General features: G+C 44.8%; 1 protein-coding gene across 2 annotated transcripts in view; it reads right to left on the bottom strand.

Moving 5' to 3' along the window:
• Positions 1 to 22,488, bottom strand: part of thbs2a (thrombospondin 2a) — a 43,787-nt gene that overhangs the window by 15,543 nt on the left and 5,756 nt on the right. For both annotated transcript variants that reach the window (XM_083774398.1, XM_083774399.1), the window contains exons 5-12: positions 20,776 to 20,975; positions 15,970 to 16,110; positions 15,368 to 15,461; positions 14,054 to 14,224; positions 11,941 to 12,117; positions 9,851 to 10,024; positions 7,385 to 7,512; positions 2,545 to 2,697 (exon numbers count right to left, since the gene is read on the bottom strand). In XM_083774398.1, coding sequence (XP_083630524.1) covers positions 2,545 to 2,697; positions 7,385 to 7,512; positions 9,851 to 10,024; positions 11,941 to 12,117; positions 14,054 to 14,224; positions 15,368 to 15,461; positions 15,970 to 16,110; positions 20,776 to 20,975 — 1,238 coding nt within the window. The remainder of the gene's footprint in view (positions 1 to 2,544; positions 2,698 to 7,384; positions 7,513 to 9,850; positions 10,025 to 11,940; positions 12,118 to 14,053; positions 14,225 to 15,367; positions 15,462 to 15,969; positions 16,111 to 20,775; positions 20,976 to 22,488) is intronic.

Here is a 22,488-nt window from a genome sequence, read left to right on the forward strand (position 1 = left end):
AGTGATACCACTGAACAGCAGGTCTTTTCGAACGTTTGGTGCCCAGAGCACACCAGCAGGCAAGCCAAAAGTGCAACCTTTATTCAGAGCCAAAATAGCAGATCTACAAGCTCATAGTCTCGCATAGCCAGACAATCAGAGATCTTTGCCAACTGATAATGTCTGGGGGGGGGGGGGGGGGGGGAGGAATCTACAACCAATGCATGGGCTTGGATGTCTAACAAAACCACCGGTTATAAACAAACACATACACTGCTATGTAAACCAATCATGTGGTGCACACACACACACACACACACACACACACCAATAATGAGGCCAGTAAATCACCTGGGCTGCAGCTTCTATCATTTATGAATTATGATGTGACATTCAAGAATTCATTCCCAGTGTTGCCTGCCAATTCATAACGTCCCTGGAGCTAACGGCCCATGGTGCATGGTTTCATTTGCTATATTCCATGCTAATCCGTCCTATATACGTTACTAAGAAGTTTCACACGCTACTGTAAGGTATTAATGTATATGTGAACTACTGTTAGTGGCGAAAAAAACATAAACAATTATATAGGGCGCCGGGGCTGTAAGAAGGTAGGGAGGGCCAAACGCGGTATCTGGTCGAAGCCACATAGCCACAGAACGACAACATTGTGTGGACTTATTTTCCACATCGTCTACACCAGATGTAAACCCAAATAAAAAATGTTTTCTTTGCGTGATTGAAGAAGAGATTTACCGTTTGACCTGCACAGTGGGTAAATCCGCTAAATCGGTATGGAACGCTCGGCATGGATTTTTATTTTATTTTTCTGCTTCTTCCAGTGATCAGTGTCATCATCTTAGGGTAAAAAAAACGGCTGGTCCGGAATTGGCCTTTAACCACTTACTGTATACCCTCCTAGGCCTACAGTACGTAGTTAACCAGGGTTCCAAGGGGGGTCTTAAGGCTCATACATAGTCTGGATTTTCAACATGATGTCACGAGTCGCGGTGAAGAGCAAATCACCGCCACCGCTCCAGCCCTTCTCTCTGTTTTTACTCACCACGGCTCAACGTTATTTCAGCTCCGGTGGTCAGCTCACCACCGGAGCGGTGGTCACCTCACCACCGAAAATCCAGACTATGAATAGGCCTTTAATCTCCTCCTTTTATGTAAACTTATAGATTGTTTATTTTCACCAAATGCCCCTCAATAGGGAACGCTAATGCGGATAAGTGAACATCAGAGATACAGTAAGTCTATTTATACATTCAGGAATGCTTCATTGTCTCCACCAGGCCGAAGGCATGGGGGGAGAGTATGTTTTGCACTCCGTCCGTCCGTCCGTCCGTCCGTCCGTCCGTGTGTGTGTCCGTCCGTGTGTGTGTGTGTGTGTCCGTCCGTGTGTCCGTGAGCAGCTAATCTCGGCCACCGTTAACCCGGTCGATGCCAAATTTTGCACACACACTCCCTGGATGCCAACGATGAACCTCTGCCCCAAACTTTCCAGAACGGCCTGTTATAGCGCCACCAGGAGGCCGCTTTGTGCAAAACAAGTTTTTGCACAGTACACTTACAGATTTTGTCCAAACATCACGCAAATTGGTACACAGTCTCTCTAGAGCCATTCAACGAAACCAGTCTTTCAGATTTCTCAGACTCCATCCTGATTGGTTAAGATTGGCTTCCAAAGTTCACAGGAGTGCTCAGTTTCAAACAAAATGCTGCAAATCATGAACACATCGCGTGATTTCCGTGAAATTGTGCACCCACATTCCCACTAGGCCGAGGACGAAATGCCAAATGAACAATTTCAACTCAGCCTCAAGGTGGCGCTATAACTGGCCGAAAACTGTTTTTACCTCTAACTGCACGGATCTGTGGATAACTTTGTATGCCAACTCCCTAGAGGCCAAGGAAAAACCTTTGCCTGGAATTTTTCACATCTGCTCTTTATAGCGCCACCAGGAGGCCGACATATGTAAAACACATTTTCTATTATTACTCCTTCAGATTTTATCCAAATTTCACGCAAATCGGTACACATGATCTCCATAGTCATGTGATCAAGACAGGTTTGTTTGATTTCTCATATTCCATCCTGATTGGCCACGATTGGCTCAGGAGTGCTCAGTTTCAAACAAAATGCTGCAAATCATGAACACATCGCGTGATTTCCGTGAAATTGTGCACCCACATTCCCACTAGGCCGAGGACGAAATGCCAAATGAACAATTTCAACTCAGCCTCAAGGTGGCACTATAACTGGCCGAAAAGTGTTTTCACCTCTAACTGCACGGATCTGTGGATAACTTTGTATGCCAACTCCCTAGAGGCCAAGGAAAAACCTTTGCCTGGAATTCTTCACATCTGCTCATCCTGGTGGAGACCTGTGCCCAGAAGGGCACTTTTTCTAGTTGGACACTGGGGGGGTAAATCTAGAGTCTAGATTTACCCCCCCAGTGTCCAATGAAGCATTGTTGCATCCACCAGATAACGTTAGTGTCTAGATTCTAGACACTAACGTTATCTGGTGGATGCAACAATAAAGTGAGAGTTGCTCACCTGTTTGTTCTTTTTGGCGGCCTCTACCCCCATGCCAAACGGCTGGGTGCCTTTGTAGCGCTTGGGACAGGGAAGGCAGTGGAAGCCTGGGTCCGTGTTGACGCATCGCTGGAAGCCATTCACTTTGTAGCAAACATCAGACACCATGTCACACTGGAGGAAAGGAAAGCACATAAATATATATTAATGAGAAATAAATAATATCAGTCAGATTTGATCTGGCAGACTCTTTGTTAGTGTGGTTGCCCGAATGGGCAACCAGACTCTAGTAATTAGTGTGGTTGCCCGAATGGGCAACCAGACTCTAGTAATTGTAACACTTTATACTTATTTCACTGGAGTAGTCTTTATTTTGACGCTTTATACCTCCCACACTGTACGCTGTACGCACTTGAGCCATATGTCAAATTGACCGGAAAAATCGGGAATCGTGTGCTTGTATTTTGTTAAGAGAAATGTTGTATAGTTTAATTGATATGAATTTATTAGTGAATTAAATTTCCCCATTGACATGAATGGGAAAAGGCAAAAATTCACATAAAAGTATTTGTTCCTCGGAGACTGTAATCACTATAGTTACAAAACTTTTAGGGATAATTCAACATTATCCCTAAAATTATTTAACCCTAAAATTTTATCGGTCGGCCTCATGGTGGCGCTATAACAGCCCACTTTACCTTTTGGCTTATAACTCTTGAACCGTAGGTCGTAAAATCAAAATTATTTTTTCCCTGGATTCCTTGGGTCATGACGCATCTCCCCATATAGGCCACGCCCATTTCCGCCATGATAGATTTTCCGCCATTTTGAATTTTGTCCAAAACACACTTTTTGCTTTTCCTCCTACAGATTTCGTTCAAATCTCACAGAAATCGGCACACGTGATCTCTGGACCCATCCAATTAAAACTGAGCCGCAGAATTTTGAAAGTGCGTATCGTTCGGCCGTAATCGTCTTCCGAAGTTAGTAGGAGGGGCCTATATCACAAAAAATGCCATAAATCACGAACGGAATGTCCAATCCATCCCAAATTTCAATCACAGGTCCGGGGTGGTTCAATCAACCAAGTTCTAAAAGCAATTCCATTTTCATCCATAGGGGGCGCCGCAAATGCGAGAAATGTAACCGTTTGTCGCAAAAACATGAATTTCGGGGGTTAAATCCCCTCCGAATTACTTATGCATGATCTAAGGCGTGACTTGAAATTGTAATTGGCTGGCAATACTAGTGGGAGGGGCATATGTAAGCCACTGCGGCAACCACACTCTGCAATTTTTTTAAATTGCGAATTTTCTAGTTGTAACACTTTATACTTATTTTTTCACTGGAGTAGTCTTTATTTTGACGCTTTATACCTCCCACACTGTACGCTGTACGCAGTTGAGCCATATGTCAAATTGACCGGAAAAATCGGGAATCGTGTGCTTGTATTTTGTTAAGAGAAATGTTGTATAGTTTAATTGATATGAATTTATTAGTGAATTAAATTTCCCCATTGACATGAATGGGAAAAGGCAAAAATTCACATAAAAGTATTTGTTCGTCGGAGACTGTAATCACTATAGTTACAAAACTTTTAGGGATAATTCAACATTATCCCTAAAATTATTTAACCCTAACATTTTTTCGGTCGGCCTCATGGTGGCGCTATAACAGCCCACTTTACCTTTTGGCTTATAACTCTTGAACCGTAGGTCGTAAAATCAAAATTATTTTTTCCCTGGATTCCTTGGCGCATGACGCATCTCCCCATATAGGCCACGCCCATTTCCGCCATGATAGATTTTCCGCCATTTTGAATTTTGTCCAAAACACACTTTTTGCTTTTCCTCCTACAGATTTCGTTCAAATCTCACAGAAATCGGCACACGTGATCTCTGGACCCATCCAATTAAAACTGAGCCGCAGAATTTTGAAAGTGCTTATCGTTCGGCCGTAATCGTCTTCCGAAGTTAGTAGGAGGGGCCTATATCACAAAAAATGCCATAAATCACGAACGGAATGTCCAATCCATCCCAAATTTCAATCACTAAAAGCAATTCCATTTTCATCCATAGGGGGCGCCGCAAATGCGAGAAATGTAACCGTTTGTCGCAAAAACATGAATTTCGGGGGTTAAATCCCCTCCGAATTACTTATGCATGATCTAAGGCGTGACTTGAAATTGTAATTGGCTGGCAATACTAGTGGGAGGGGCATATGTAAGCCACTGCGGCAACCACACTCTGCAATTTTTTTAAATTGCGAATTTTCTAGTTTATATAGTCACTGTCAGGCAGACAAAAAAACAAACAAAAAAACAAGGAAGAGAAGGGAAAAGAGAAGAAAGAGAAAAAGAAAAAGAAAGCGTAAAGAAAAGAAAAGGATGAAAAAGGAAAAAAAGAGAGACATTAAAGGATAGAGTGGAAACAAAACGTTGACTCAGCCTCGAATGGTGCATACGCCTCATGGTCCAAGATATATCTAAATCCACACCCCCCAAGTATGGGTGGTTTATACATTTGTCTAATCCAGTGAGAAGGCGACGTGAGAGATGTGTTTATAAAGGTTTTCAACAGAGCCACAGACAGTAAATGTTCTAGTTTAAAAAATGACATTAAATCCAGCAACCAGGATGTGTTTGAAGGAGGTCAAGGAGACTTCGACGACGAGCAATTAAGGCTTATAGCCTATTTAATCTGATTGGTAAAGCTCTGCATGGTTGCTGCTTCTGATTAGTTACTAAATTTACTAGACCAATTTAAAATAGTATTAGATGTTTTTCGTTAATAATAACTTATGCTAATTATTAATGAACCATTTTAGATGTTTATATTTCACCAACAGGCATGATATGCATTTATAGGCATAATAGGCCAGTGGCCACCGGCCGGCTCAGTACAGCGCAATCACAGTTCCATGTTTATATACATCTGCTGGTGGGGGGTGCTGCTATATGTTGATTTACCATTTGTATGCGATAACACATATTATATAATATAGGTGCTTGTATGGTGCGTGTATATATAATAGGCCTACATTTAAATGACCACATTTAACACACACACACACACACACACACACACTAGAGCCCTGCACGGGCCTAAAATATAGGCCCGTGCCCGGCCCGGGGCCCGTGGAGTTAAGGCCCGTCCGGCCCTAAGCCCGTTGGTACAGTCCAGAAACGGCCCGGGCCCGGCCCGGAAGCCCGACATATTTTTATTTAATATTTCAAGCATGCGTGCCGCCGCTGCGGTCGCTCTATTGGTGCTCACAGCTGCACTATATCGCTCTGATAAACCCACATTAAGGAACAAGAAGTCAATAACACACAGACGTCACACTAAAAAGTAGCCTACTTAAATATAATTTTATACAGTAGCTGCTGCACGTGCACTGTCAATCAGCGCAACGCGTTGTGAGCTTGCAGATCGGCTATCGCGGACTCACGCTGCATTATAAAACCCAGAGTAGACGGACAATAATAAGAACACTTACGTTATGTATCTGCAGTTTCTGCAATGTACAAATCCAACTTTGTTTAGTGTGGTAATAATGCTCCCGCAGTATTTAATGTTTTTAGAGCCGTAGCCTATAGGCTACTTACTTAGTACTCGGTGTGTGTGTGTGTGTGTGTGTGTGTGTGTGTGTGTGTGTGTGTGTGTGTGTGTGTGTGTACAGCTGCGCTGCACAATAATTAGGAGAGAGAGTGGACGAGAGTTTAGGCGCGGAGCGAGAGAGATAGAATGTAAAACACGTTGTTTCAAAGTCTTTATAGTTTTGACCAGATTTTAGTGTGCTTGCCTTGTGGCTTGTGTGTGTGCGGACACTGCGGAGGGGTTATTGTCATGTCACTATGGAGCATGCTGCCGCGCTGCTGAAGCAAGTCCAGTCTGGGTGAAATTCACATCGGAAAATTAATATAACGGCGCGTGAGCCCGCCCGGCCCTGGGCCCGTTGGGCAGTGACAAAGTCGGCCCGGGCCCGGCCCGTTTTGGTGGGCCGGGCCGGGCCCCGATGGGCTTGCAGGTCTCTAACACACACACACACACGTGCGGTCCACGGGGACCCCCCCAGGGGTAGATCTGCTCTTTTCGGTGCGCAAAAGAGGTGAGAGCTCTTGAACGCAGGCTCGCCTGGAGACGGCGGAGGGCTCCACGGAATCGGACCGGCAAGGCGCACGCGGTGGTGCCGGGCCCGGGCGAGTGGGCCGATCCCCGGGCACGATGCACGCGGAAAAAGGCCTGCTGGCACCCCTCCACGGAAACCACCGCAAAATACCAAAGGCAACCTATTACGTCGCAAACGGGTAGCTATAGCCCCGACGAGTGCCGCGACGAGTCCTCACGCCACAACGGATTCTTAACGCTGCGACGAATTATTATTAAGTCGTGGCGAATTATTATTTAAGCTGAGACGTATTGAATAATAAGCCACGACGGAAGATAATACGTCACGACTATACGTCTCCGCCGTGCCCGGATTTCGTCCCACCTGATATTCTTGTTAATCTAGCTTTGCTTAGTTTGCCATGTTACTATTGTGTCTCACGCAAGAAGAATATCAGTTAATTAATAGTATTGAATGCAGCTTCCCAAATTGTGTCTGACAGAGTGGTACCCAGTTAATTTCCCAACCCCGCTTTGATCTTATGCAAAGCAGGAGGGGCCTATTCCGATAAAAGATTATATACAAAAGAAATATGGCCTTTTGACAGTTGAGTAACTGTCGGAAAATGGTTAATACTCAAAGCCGGTGAGAATAAAAGTATTGTGTCTATCGAAGTTGTGAGTGAGTGAGTGAAAATATCTGAAATAGAGTGTGATATATACAGTATATATTTTTTTAATGAATTCGGTACCTCATTGATATCTTCACAGTGGGTGCCATTTCCACGGAAGCCGGCAGGACACGGTCCACACTCCCACGAGCCATCGGGGGCGCTGTTGCAATCCACCCCAGCAAAGCAGGGGTTGGACAGACAGCCATCTGTAAGACATTTACACTACAGCCATCAGTAAAACTACAGGAAACACCCATTTTATACACTACCAGGAAGTAGACAATTAAACTACAGGCTGTAGTGTAATTACGCTACAGGCTGTTACAGCAGCCATCAGTAAAACTACAGGAAACACCTATACAGTGACAGGAAGCAGAAGTCAGAGAGGCTTATTGTCGGTATCAGCCAGGGTGTGGGAGTCTATCCCCGTTTCAATGTGCTAGACCTCTGGGAGATGGAGTCTATCCCTGTTTCAATGTGCTAGACCTCTGGGAGATGGAGTCTATCCCCGTTTCAATGCGCTAGACCCCTCTGGGAGATGGAGTCTATCCCCGTTTCAATGTGCTAGACCTCTGGGAGATGGAGTCTATCCCCGTTTCAATGCGCTAGCTAGACCCCTCTGGGAGGTGGAGTCTATCCCCGTTTCAATGTGCTAGACCTCTGGGAGATGGAGTCTATCCCCGTTTCAATGTGCTAGACCTCTGGGAGATGGAGTCTATCCCCATTTCAATGCGCTAGACCCCTCTGGGAGATGGAGTCTATCCCCATTTCAATGCGCTAGCTAGACCCCTCTGAGAGATGGAGTCTATCCCCATTTCAATGCGCTAGACCCCTCTGGGAGATGGAGTCTATCCCCGTTTCAATGCGCTAGACCCCTCTGGGAGATGGAGTCTATCCCCGTTTCAATGCGCTAGACCCCTCTGGGAGATGGAGTCTATCCCCATTTCAATGTGCTAGACCTCTGGGAGATGGAGTCTATCCCCGTTTCAATGTGCTAGACCTCTAGGAGATGGAGTCTATCCCCATTTCAATGCGCTAGACCTCTGGGAGATGGAGTCTATCCCCGTTTCAATGCGCTAGACCCCTTTGGGAGATGGAGTCTATCCCCGTTTCAATGCGCTAGAACCCTCTGGGAGATGGAGTCTATCCCCGTTTCAATGCGCTAGAACCCTCTGGGAGATGGAGTCTATCCCCGTTTCAATGCGCTAGACCCCTCTGGGAGATGGATTGCTGAGGTGGAGCGCAACGCCTACCATCAGCTCCCAGTACTTATACCGTACAACAGGGTTCCCCAATTAAATTTCCTCAAGGGCCATATTTTGACTAGCGTACCAGGCTGGGGGCCGAGTCTGCACGCGCGAGGTCGAGGTCTTGCCCTGAAAATTCATTTTCAGGGCAAGACCCCATTTGAAAAGGATGCCCAGTTTGACATGCATAGGCTACTGACCCCCATTTAATGCCATTTATATCTGGGACCCTTAAAAAAAAAAAAAAAAACTTTTTTTTTTCTTTCATGGGCCACAAGGGGGCGCTCTGTGGGCCGCAAATGGCCCGCGGGCCGCCTATTGGGGTACCCTGCCGTACAACTTCAAGCCATGCTCCTCATACGCTGAGTTGGGGGGCGGTGCCCGGGATCGAACCCATGGTCTGCTCTACCGACTGAAGCCCAACACACGCCGTCTGCGAACGCCGCGCGTCAAAACAGCCGCCACCGTTATTTTCAATGAACCTATCCCACACCGGCGGCGTCCGGTGCGCGTTCACGCCTCGCCTGACGCTCCGATACGCCACCGTTCTATTTTCCACGTGCCGCGTCGCTGCGCACCCGGTGTGTGCTGGGCTTTAGTTACCCAGTCATCATATCAGTGAAACAATAGGAAACAGTGTAGGTGTTTCCGAAACACCTACCAGCTTTTTAAACCCTATACTTTGTTGACCAGCAAACTATCTTTGGCCCCCTACTTTTTTCCTCTGTCTACAACAGTGGTTCTCAAATCTTTAATTACAAAGAACGCCCCCTCCCCCCCCCATATTCTGATAGTGTACAAATGGAACCAAATAAGTTCGCCACAAACAGGCCATCTTCAAGCTCAAGACGCGTTGTAGATGGGCTGTTTTTGCCTAATATTCCCCCATTCTGACATGCCTAGTATTAATGTGGTTAATACGCACCCACACGCACGCACGCACGCACGCACGCACGCACGCACGCACGCACGCACGCACGCACGCACGCACGCACGCGCACACACACCTCGTCTTAGCTTGTTTGCTCAATGATTAATTCCCAGGGAATGAGCTATACACAGCACACGCTCCTAAACATCCAGACTTTGGCACGGCTACAGTACAAATATTTAACTTAAATTAGAATTGCCACAGATGTTGAGATCATGGCACATTTAACACATTAATCACAACAAATGTGTGCGTGCGTGTGCTAGTGCGTGCGTGCATGCGTACGCACGCACGCAAGCATGCGCGTACGTACGTGTGTGTGTGTGTGTGTCAGTGGGCATGCTGTGGACTGTGATGGCGGCTCACCGATAGGACAGTCGTTCCTGTTACAGATGTCAGTGTCGCTGGCCTCCCCGGCACACGTCTTGCCGCCATGCTGGGGCCCAGGGCTGTTGCACACGCGTGTCCGGCTTTTGGCGCCGCCTCCGCAGGTGGCCGAGCAGATGGCCCACGGAGACCAGGGTCCCCAGCCACCGTCGACTGCACAGGGGATAAGTCAACAGAGCGTTTCTTGTCAGGCCCCCCCAAAAAAATAGGACTAAGATGCATAGTCGGGGGTCCATTTGTAAAAACTAAATAACAGAGGGGGGTATTCTTTTAACCTATTTAGACCTGAGAAAAGATTCTACAAATGTCTTCTAAATCCTGACAGTTTTCTGATAAATGTTTCTATGTCAGTGGTTCTCAAACTGTTTCATGTCAAGGACTCCCAAAAATATATGTATTTGGCCGCCGACCCCCATCGGAAAATATGTTGTTCCAGGGACCCCCCCAGAAGCAAAGATTTGAATTAAAAACGTTCACTCTGAAAGAATATATATTCAAAGATTTGTGCCACATTTTCACGATTTTTCGAAAATAGCAGACCTACAAGCTCGTATGTACTTACCCCATTAAAACAGGGAAAGCATCTGTGTCATTTAAGATTTTAGCGTTGGCTATTCAAAAACAGCAGATGTACAAGCTCACAGAGCGTCACTTCATGCCGTGCTGTAAGTGTGTGTGCTATTTTTGAAACATTTCTGATTCCGGTGTGCCTCTCATGTCCTAATGGGTTTTCAGTCTGACCAGAGGCAGGGATAAAAACATATTCATACACACACACAACAAAAAGGAATGACCGGATCCCTCAAAGAAATCTAATCCTATAGCTGTGCAGTTATGTGCAGTGTGTGCAGCACACCACAGCCAGAGAGTAAAATGGCCCGGAACTATCGCTATACGGCAGTTAAGACACATGCTAAGGTGATTTGGATCTGGGACAGACAGCCGCGAGTCATGTGATATATCTGGTTGTTGAAGGCACTGGTCACTGTTCCCAGGGATCAGTGCTTCCCCCGGGGGTCCTTGAGAGGTTCCAGGGGGTCCCCGGCAAGGCAGTTTGGCACAAATAAGTCACAGAAATTGCCTTGAATATTTATGAAAACGTTTCAACAACACCAATCCTTTTAACAACATATCTGAGGGTCCTTCACATGAAACATTGGTCAAGTCAACCACATCTCCCCTGAAAGTTATGAAAACAAGCCCAATTCGCTTGTAATAGCCAGACATGGCAACATGACTTCCAGCGCGACACAACAACAGATTCTAATTATTGACTTTACAGCCTCGTATAAGTATTACATATTGACTACAACAGCCAACAAGAATGCACTGTGACACTACACTCTGTATCAAAGCCCGACCACTGTGATTATAAAAGAAACAACCTACTCCTTGAGAACAACAAGAGCAACTATACAGCAGAGCAGGTAGGCTATGGTTTGTTGTGGTTTCCTTGATTAATCCTGAGGACCCGACGTGAACATTTACTTGCTTCCAATCTAACGAAAAACAGTCTGCTCTGCTGTGAACTGGTAATGTGTGAAATGACTGTTTGAAAATCTGCCACACAGTTAGGCACAGAGCGTTCAGTTCACACGTGTGTATGTGGCAGGCAGCTCCGCCCACAGAGGTTGTCGTATTTAAAAAATATGTATAGAGGGGGAGGTGCGTGTGTGCGTGCAAGTATTTTACGTCACACTATCCGTGTTTACTTCATTGGCCCGTTTGACCGTCAAGGGTTCAGCCTCCAGGAAGAAACCCTAAATACAAAGTTATTACACCATTGGACATAAAAACGACTCCAGGGTGTCTAATGAAGTACTTTCACCCCATAGACACATGAAAAACTGGAAAAAAATAAAATAATCTTTAACTACTTAATTAGCCAATTGTACATACATGCTTGCTATTGTTTTGTGTGCCATTATAATTTTGTTACTGTGTGTTTCTTGTTGTTTTTAATCTGGTCCTGTGCAGCACTTTGGAACTATGTTTTGAAAAGCGCTATACAAATAAAGTTCATATCATATCATATGCGGTGTTGACATACAAACTATGGTTATACTCACTAGGACACGGCTTGGCGTCGCAGCGCTGCGTCTCTCTGCCGTTGCCGTCACAGTCCGTGCCCCCTAGCTGTGGCATGGGGGCATTGCAGTGGCGTATCCTGGTGATCTGGCCCTCTCCACAGGTGACGGAGCACGATGACCACGGCGACCACAAACTCCACCCGCCGTCCTGGCGAACTGGTGCAGGCAAAAAAATAAATAAACATCAGCCGAGGAAAATCATCCCAACATCTCAAAAAGAGCGACGCTGGTTTTCATTCAAGAATACAGATATGGATGTTGTGACTCTGAAAATGTCACCGCGAGAGAAAACATTGTTTGATATCGGAGAAGAGTGACTCGAGTCGAAAGATGTTCCGACGCTCCCTCCAGTGTTTATGTCATTGTGGGCAAACCGACTCCCAGTGGTTAAGCTGTTTCTGTCAGTCACCCACGTGCAGTCAGAGTAACGCAAACTTGTGAGCACTAGCACCAAACAAACCGACAATCCCTCAACCACTCATCAAGTTTATTTCGGTGAACGAAGCAAGAGAACGCCATGCTGAATTAACCAAAGGCAGTGTCACTGCATGGTAGGCAGAGAGGCAAAAAACATTTTGAACATGTTGAACCTGTAATTAATGACCTCGGCAAAATAGGTTGAAAGTGAAAGAAACTATGGTTGCATACAAAGAAAACACCTGTTTATAACATGTAGAATTTGTAGATGGATGGGCAAGGGACTGAGATCGATCAGCGACGTACTCAAATCTGATTTAAAAACATTTAGAGGTAGAGAATTATGCATAAAAGAACATAAATTGAAATTAAATGCAAATGCTAGAAGGTGGCGCAATTGCCATCCCCTGGGAGTCCGGGACCTCAAATTATGCACTCAGCATACTGAAACAATTGAACAAATAAATTCATGAAGGCTGTGTCATTGAGTGGTATGGGCTATGAATCATTGTATGCTTGAGCACTCTCTGCAAGTGGGGTGTATTCGGAATCAACTTCAGCTGGGCGGGCACGCAGCCTCCAACCCGACCGTACAGTCCCCACCCTTAACTGATTCCACCTCACTCAGTTCCATCCTGTGTAAATACGTGTCAACATGGAGAGCACTCAAAAACTCTTTGTAGCTCCTCCGTTATGCAAAGCTGCAGACGAAGATGTCATTTCCAATTGAACTCCACCCGAGGGACGTGTATTTTTCAACATTTCTACCAAGTTACTTCATCCCCCATGTGTCTGTCGTACAGTAAAAAGAACAGCTGCTGGCGTTACATCACTGTTACTGGCCAGCCACAACGTACATAGGAGATCATATCATCGTAAGGGGTTGAAACTGTACTAAGGGACAATGGGTGAGGGCGGTACAGTGGGCAGCTCAAATACAGTCTGCTATACAGTCTACCATCTACGGCTAAAAACCATGCATCCGTCCACTGACATTGAGACATGGACTATAGCACACCAGTCTGCCATACATTTATATGGTACAGATGCGACGGTGAGCAAGGCCATAGCCCTGGGCACTTGAAACAGTTCAACTTTCGGAAAGGATCGCCGGTCAAATGATCCTCTTGATCGATATTATGTTACAACGTGATGTTGAATCGTGAGACACGAGAACCGCTGTTTCAGCTAAGCTATTTGTGCTAATAATATAGACTATAGATCATCATTAAAAACAATTGTAACATTTTGGAGAAGAACAAAACTCAGCCGATGTAACGTTAAGGTGCCCACAAAAAGGTGTTAGGTGGCCTGGGCCATGGCTCAGTGGTCCAGGCACCTTGGCTGGTAATCCAGTTCTGGCAATCCAGTTCTGGCAATGTGGCGCGGGTTTGACTCCCGATCCCGACGGCCTTTACTGCATGTCTCCCCCCCCCCCCCCCCCATCTCTCTCCCCATTTCCTGTCAGCCTACCGTCTGTCCCTCCATAAAAAATAAATACATAAAAAAAGATTTTAGGTGCCTGGCAGCTTTTCCACTACATCAGTAGCCTTGGGAACCCAGGCTTTTATTTTCGTTCGCATTCGGCTGAAAAAGAAAATTCTGGGTAACACACATTGGAAGATCTGGCATGTAAGAAGCCCACTTCCGTGTGTTTCTCTAACCAATAACTTACCACGGCTGTCGCACTTGCGCAGGCTGCATTTGCGGGTCTGGATGGACGCGCCGCTGCAGGGGTTACTGGTGGCGTCGCACGACCTGCCCCTCTGCTGGGTTCCTGTTCCACACGTCACCGTGCACTCTGTCCACTCGGACCAGGGGGACCAGCCGTCCTCACTGTCCTTAGCTGTACACACGCACACGCACGCGCACCCACGCACGCACACACACACACACACACACACACACACACACACACACACACACACATTAGTACAGTATAGTAACGCATTCTCAACAGGTTTGCAAAAAGTTCAAACATTTTATTTGATTTGTATACCCCCCCCCCACACACACACACAGCTGATCACGCTCCTACTACACTCACCTTTCTAATACCTCAAAACCAATTAAGAGAAGACAAAACACCATTGCTGCATAAAGGTCATCAATAAACTATACTAAAAAAGTGAGGGGCGCTCTTATCATAATACATCATCTCTGAATCACAAGATCCGTCTTCAATGTTTGTGTGTTTACGTAGTGTTCGTGTTTACACAGACACTCAGCTTTGAGGCCATTCATTATCAATGGCATTCAATGTTTGTGTTATAGGATAATGTTTGTGTTTACATACACAAACCCTCAAAGCTGGACATAGGGGGCCCTCAAAGATTTTGAACATTTTCGCCTCTAGTGGATCTAATCAGGATGGACATCTTCCTAAATTAACAATCGTTGACTACAGAAAAGAGGAAGAAATGCCCACATTTCACATAAAGGCTCACCAGGAAACAGGTGGGTTGGCTTTGGTTATATGACGCGGCCGGGGAATCGAACCCCAAACTCCCAATCCCAGGGCCACTGAGTTTGTTATTGTGAATCCTCAGTGTTTATTTAAGTGTAAGAATGGAACCAAATGGACCCGTAAGGGTTTGGAGAAACAATGCCTTGAAGTGTTTTAAGAGAAGAAAACAAATTTGGAAGGAGCGGGGTGATTTTTAAGTCAGTTTATCGTATGACATCATCTTAACAGTAAAAGGCTGCAGTAGCCATTTTTGGAGCGTGGTTAATTTTGACCAATAAAATATGCGCTTGGCTGACAAAGACAAATAGGCTAGAACGGCACTGCATTATTAAAACTTAACATGCATGGAATATAGATTTTCCAGCATAGAGGGCCATGTATTGAAGAGGTCACCCCTGCACAAAGCTGAAATGAAGATCGATAGATAGAAGACAGACAGACAGACAGACATGTGTGTGCGTGCGTGCGTGCGTGATGTGCGTGTTCAATGGATAACAGAACGTAATGGCGTTCTCTACTTACGCATACACACGGGACAACACTCGCCATCGATAAACGTAGGGTTGGCACAGGCCACCGGAGGGCACGTGATTTGGTGGCACACTATCTTGGACTCCTGCAATCAATAAACAACAAGACAAATGTTGAGCACCTTGGCTTCTGGTGGTGCATTATCGTCTTTATGAGCGGTTCTGTTTTTTAGGGCTGTTTTTATTGTTATTTACATAATGTGTGACGGAGCACCCCTAACCTACGTTTTTCCATTTCCATTAATGTAGGCTATACTGTACTGTACGGGTACATCTAAGTGACAATAAATCGCATGAATCTTTATTCAGTGTCAGAAAAGGCTGACTTTGTGTAGGATTGAGATCCCATGTCTGTAATGGAACCAAATTAAAGGGTACATTTGGTTCCATTTGTACTCTTTCAGAGAAAAAAGAAATGTTTGAGAACCCTCTGGTATTATAATTGTACAGCAGTCATGAAGTCCACACACCAGATATGACGAGTGTGATAACGGTTCCAAATGTGTCGGAACCTATTCCGATTCCACCGAGTTTCCTCCAGATCCCGATCCCAACCCTATAACTTTGTGTACTTAAGTACAGCATTTACAGTACCTGGCAGGTACATTTGGTGCAGCTGTCCACAACCCAGTCCTCCTTATCGTCAAACAGGCGACCATCCTGCCAACACATGTTCTTCTCCTTAGAGTTCTTCATCTTCCCCAGGGCGTCCTTCATGACAGTGTTCTCCTCCGTCTGAGCGGACATTGGGACAACAACAGACAGGTGTGGAGTTAACCCATGTAGACCTGAGAATAGATTCTACAAATGTCTTCTAAATCATGACAGTTTTCTGAAAAACCTATTTATCAGTGGTGATGCCCTATATTCTATACATATCATTGTGTGACATTGACGTGCACTCATTGACTATTTTCACTTTTTCTCTATGTAATGTATTTTGCTTATTATAATGACATGCCCACAATACGGACGGTGTTGGTTTTATAAATATTCAACCAATGAAAAGTATTCATAAAAGCATGTGACTAATTCATAACTACATTGGATACATTGGAAGATCAGTTTCTTTCTTTTCATTTTTCTCATTCTATTTTTCCTTCAGTTTCCTGAAACGTAACAGTTATGGATAGGGGAGTGACGATATAGTAACTGCATCGAATAATTGCTTTTAATTTCAAGAATCAAAGTATATCGAAATGTAAACGGCAACATTGACTTATCGTATCGTATCGTTTTGCAATGCAAATAATCGATTGTATCAATTTATGTATTTAGCTTTTTTAAGAAGAAAGAAGAGGGGTTGAATTACTTTTCCATTCAATATCGGTACACTTGGTCCGTCTATAAGTGTGTGTATTCTCTGTGTTCATATCAAGGTGCAGGTTTGTCTGTATGTATTTGAGTATAATGTCTATGTTTTTGAGTAAAATGTCTATGTATTTGAGTATAATGTCTATGTATTTGCCAGAGAATCACTGTTCCCTTTAAAAACCTGCACTTAGCTCAGCGGCCTTGTGGTTAGAGTGTCTGCCCTGAGACTGGGAGGTCGGGGTTTGATCCCCGGCCGGGTCATACCAAAGACTCTGACAAATGGGACCCAGTGGCTCCCTGCTTGGCACTCAGCATCAAGGGTTGGATTGGGGGTAAGTCCCTGCGACATACTAGCATCATGTCCAGGGGGTGTACTTGTACATCAAGCTGCCTCACGCTACAGAAACATGGCTCGGCATGTACCATGTATCGTGATGCGTATCATATCGCTGTTAAAATGGTTACACCCCTAGTTATGGACATGCAAGGTTTCCACCTTACCTTACCTGACAATATATTACTACTAACTACACAGCTGTAAAACACATGCACACATTTTTTCCAGTAGGGCACTGGGTTGGACTGGGGACCCATTTGTGGGTCACGGTAACATTTGTATGGGTCCCTTGATTTTTCGTTTTCTATATTTAGTTTTTAATTATTATTTCAAAACATTTTCAAAAAACATCGGCAAACAACAAAAATGCTCATGAATTAAAAACAAAATTCTATATAATTTCTTTTCAGTAATTTCATGACGAAATCAAAGAAAAATCTAATAAATTCCAAACATTAGAAAACAAATGTTTAAGAAGTAGTGAAAATAGACGATCTCCAAGCTTGTAGATCTGCTATTTTCACTAGTTTGGGTCCTGGGCAAACGGCTAATTTATTGTTTTGGGTCTAAACAGCTTTGGAACCACTGCAGTAGGAGATCTATCTATAAGGTCTATGAGAGGCAATCGTTGAAAATAGCAGATCTACAAAATATGTTTTTCATTTTCATTTTTGCGTATTTTTATATCAAAAGTCCATAAAATCGAATTTGAATTACTTCCTGAAAACTAAAACGTGCTGCGTGATGACGTGTCGAGGCCCACATCGATAAAAGCCAATAAAAATGTAGTTCACCCGTTTGATTCCCTATATCTGCGCGTCCGTCCAACACTGTCCAACACAGCTGCTACTGATTACAGAAATCCTCCATTTTTATCCCCATTCAAGATAACATCCAGAGTTCCAGACAGTTTATTACTCGGTTTCAACTTAATCATCACGCTAAAATATGTATCTGAAAACATTATAGGGTAGAAATAAGCCACATAACAGTAAACTGGTACAGCTGGCCGACTATCGGACTTGTAAACAAACACACACCATGCGTCCTGCGTATAGCATAGCTACCGTCCCATCTCCTGAAGGGATGCGACGCTCTGATTGGTTCAGAAACTTCATAGCCAGTGTTTCAAGCTGAAACCGTCTGAAACTTCTAAATAGAATTCCCACCATTTCCGTTTCCCGACACCTTTAACCACTCAAACCCTCTGAGCAGTGGTTTTCAACCCTTTTCATATCAATGGTGATTATTTATTCTGCATTTGAGCCACGGACCACCATTAGATGACATTTAGCCTGGCAGACCCCAAACTAAAGAATAGAATGTAACATAACATCCATTTAGCTGCAGACTGTGGAACCCCCTCAAGGACAACTGGCGGTCCCTGCACCACTGGTTGAAAACCACTGCTCTAGTCTCTGTAACCTGGACCGGACTTGGCGCTGTACTTGGATCGCTTTTTCCCCCTCTATACCAAATCTCTTTGCCAAAAATAGCTACAAGCTCACAACATGTTGCAATGACAACTTTAATTCTGAGTGTCTGAGTGTGTGTGTGTGTGTGTGTGTGTGTGTGTGTGTGTGTGTGTGTGTGTGTGTGTGTGTGTGTGTGTGTGTGTGTGTGTTGCGTGTGTGCGTGGGTCCGTGCGTGCATGCATGCGTGCGTGGGTGGGTGGGTGGGTTTGTGTGTGTAATGGCCGTAGGAAAAGGCCCGGTTCCAAAGTGTGGCTTGGTTATTATCACATCATGACCTCTGACCTGATTGGAGACTAGGGGATGGCTGGCTGCTTTTCTTAACACTTGGGAACTGTCAGTGGATGAACTACTGCCAGAAGGTTCAGTCTGTGTGCGTGCGTGCGTGCTTGCTTGCACAGGTATGTGTGTATGCATGTGTGCACATGTGTGTGTGAGACAGTGAGAGTGTCACGAGTGTGTATGCAATAATATTATGCATGTGTCCAGTCCATCTGTGTGTGTGTGTGTGTGTGTGTGTGTGTGTGTGTGTGTGTGCGCGTGCGTGCGCGCACACGTCCAGGCAATGGCGCGCAGCGCTACAATCCGAGACACCACTTGGTCTGGAAGAGCCTTAGGGACCCTTCTCATCACAGCCGTTTTTTTTTTTTTTTTTTTCTCTTTTCCCAAGGTTCATGCCCAGACTCTCTCTCTCTTATTGCTGGGAGGCTCCGAGAGGAAGCACATGGCCTGTTTTTAAACACAGCCAGACACTAGCCCAGTAGAACCAGGGGAACACTTCCTATACATCCCCACGTTACATCTCATAAAAAGCCTCTGTTTGTGTCCGCCTCCAGCCTCCCACGGACCGAGCATGACTTAAACAGGTTCAGGCATCGCTGCTGACTCCATCAACACTCCTGCTGCTACTTTAGTCCGGTTTATACTTCGTGACCGCAACGGTGACCTGGCCTGAAGATAGCCGATCCACCAGCTCACAAGGCGTACGCTTTCTCGACGCCTTGTGAGCTTGCAGATCGGCTATTTTCAGAGCGGGGCACCGGCACACAGCGAAGTATAAACAGGTTTGCTTTAGAAGTAAATGTAGTTTACCTAGTAACCTTACTGGAGTTCCTTAAATACTGGCAGTGGCACACAACTGCACCTTGGCTCATTGCACTGCGGAATGACTCAAGCGCAACTGCAAAGGCTTTTCTTGGACTCAATAAGTGGACCTTCCGAATTGCTATGCCACCTTTGTGTCTACCTCATACTGTACCAGCTGGATTATGCCACGTCTATATATGTGGACATCTTTCATTTTTTGTCTATCCTCGACATGTTTCTGTTTTTCTTTCTTTACTCCATGCCCCCCCCCCCCTCTTCTTTTCTGCTTCTGAAAATAACAAGAACGATGGACCTTGCACAAAAACTATATCCACTTCTTTACACAAGTAAGCCTGTGATGTGACAATAAAGATGATTCTATTGTTCAGCATTCAGATTGCACATAGAAACTATGCAGAGTTTACTGAGAGAGCACAAGGGATAGGTAAGCAAAATATTGTATATATGCCATATATTTGCAATACAACCAATTGGCAATATACTACATTAGCCAATACAGAACAAGTTGCCAGCTAGCTCGCTGGATTCTGTTTTTACTGGCCTGAGTTTTGAATATTAAGCCAAACCAAAGAAAATAGTGTAGAATGCATGGATAAAAGAAAAACCCAAGACAAAAACACTATGCTCAGCTGAAAAGATGAGTACAGAAATGGGTACATTAGTAAAGAAGGTATGAAAACCACAGGGTTAGTAGCAGTGGTGGAAAGTAACTAAGCACATTAAGTACAATTGCTGCACAATTTTGAGGTATTTGAACTTTACTTCAGTGTTTCCTAATTCCTTTTACGTCTACTCCTCCACTACATCTCAGAGGCAAATATTTGACTTTTGCTCCACTACATTTATTTGAAAACCTTAGTCACTAGTTACGTTGATTATTATTACAAAACATACATTAAACACTTCAGCCCTGTATACATTTCGTCCATTTGAAAATAGCCGATCTACAAACTCACAATGCGTCGCATCTGATCTGCAGCTATTTTCAAAATATTTGTATACATTTGAAAACTTGAAATGGGACATTCTGCATAGTGAGTACTTTTTATACTTTTGCTACTTTGGTTCTACATTGTCATTGCAGTATTGACACATTTTCTTATGTAAATGTCTTTTTTCCACCTCTGGTTATACAGTACGTAGCACACATTTCCCATTTGCGTTACTCACCACTTTCTGCAGCCCATCAATGAGGTTACTGACGACCACTCGGAGGCCCTTGAGCTCCTGGAACATGGTGCTGAGCTCCTCGCAGGAGCGCTCGCACATGTCCGAGCCCGGCTCGTCCGTCTTCTGCCCGATGACGTTGGTGGTGATGGAGGGACTCACGTCCACCACCTCGGTGCTCTCGCTCACCGTGTTGCCCTCATCTGGGTGGAAAGAAGCAGATGAGTGATGAGAAACGAGTCGCAGCTTGGTAACTGGGCAGGGTGACCAAGTTTTCCAAAGACCCAAACCAAAATCCTTAAAGGGATACTTCACTTTCAAAAACAATTTGGGTCATTTTATTGTCTATAGTTATACTCTCAGGCTTTCTATTTTAATTTTCACTGTGTTTTCATCAGGATGACGGAAAATTATGTTGACACTCAGTGAGTCACCTAGTGTGACTGACTGCAGCTTTCAACAGGACATGATAAACTTGTATATTTACATAAGCACTCAAAACAAGTGCAACTGTGGTGGAAACCAGGGCAATTACAGTAGGTAGTGAGTGTTGAAAACCACCCGATGTAGTATGAAACAGTCAGATATACTGTACTGCAGGGGGGCCAGTGTTGATTTCGTCGAAAAATGTTCGTTGACTACCATTTTTCACTGATGAAAACGTAATAAAAACTCAATAAAAACTAAGCTACGATGACAAAAACAATTTCGCCAATACATAAAAACTAGACTAAACTAGTGGACGAGAGATCAAGTAGAACTAAAAGACAAGTCATTGTATACTTGGTTGCATGCTCAAAATAGCTGATCTACAAGCTCATGGCGCGATTACTTGAAAGGCCTGGCGATCGAAAACACACGGAACCTGTTCACAAGGTTGTGTGTGACTTCCCCTTTCCCAATAACTAAAACAATGTGGTGGCGAGCAGCACTTATTTTGCTCTCTAAAAAAACAGATGTTCATTCAGCAGTATTCGATTTGAAACGTCTTCACTTGGGGCCGTTAATCTTTCCACCAGAGAGGGATTCGGGTGGGTGTTGTTTGATGGGTGGGGGTTGTTTGATGGGTGGAGAGGGGTGGGGACTGGGGAGTGGGGACTCAAAAATAGAAATGTGCGTCTTCCTTGTGTGATGAGAAAAGCACACTATTGTCATAAATCCCTGTGACCTTTGAGATGAGTGGGCACTTCTAATATGCGCTTAACAAGCTCGAGAGCGCCTTGACATTCCCAGATGGATTTAAGAGGAGCCAAAGAAGCCGATCCGTGCCCTCGTCCTTTCAGCAAATCATGCTGCGCTTATCCAGTGAGCCTGAACTGAGCTGTCTGTCATGTAAATATACCGTGCTGACTGACTCAGACACGCTGCATCAGCTTCTCGCTGGTGGGGCCGCTCTGTTCAAAGTAGGTTTACTTTTCAACCAGGAGCCAAGCACGGGTCAGGCCCAGGTACTAGAGATAGCATCTCCTAGACATAAACATAGTGGAATCCCTGGTGATCTGTCTGGGTTCACTTGAATGGAATGCAGCACTTCAACTGTTCTCCTTAAACGGCCACAGAGTTTTAACCTGAATCCGATTCCGTTCTGTTATCATGGGGACATCTGATGATCTGATTTAGAACTTCCCCAATGCGAGGCTTCCGGAGCCTTTGAGAGTCAGCTTTCCAGGCACAGAGAAGAACACATTGGGATGTTTCATGTCAGATTATCACACA

Source organism: Protomyctophum parallelum, assembly GCF_964188405.1.
Source record: "Protomyctophum parallelum genome assembly, chromosome: 10".
Taxonomy (NCBI): Eukaryota; Metazoa; Chordata; class Actinopteri; order Myctophiformes; family Myctophidae; genus Protomyctophum; species Protomyctophum parallelum.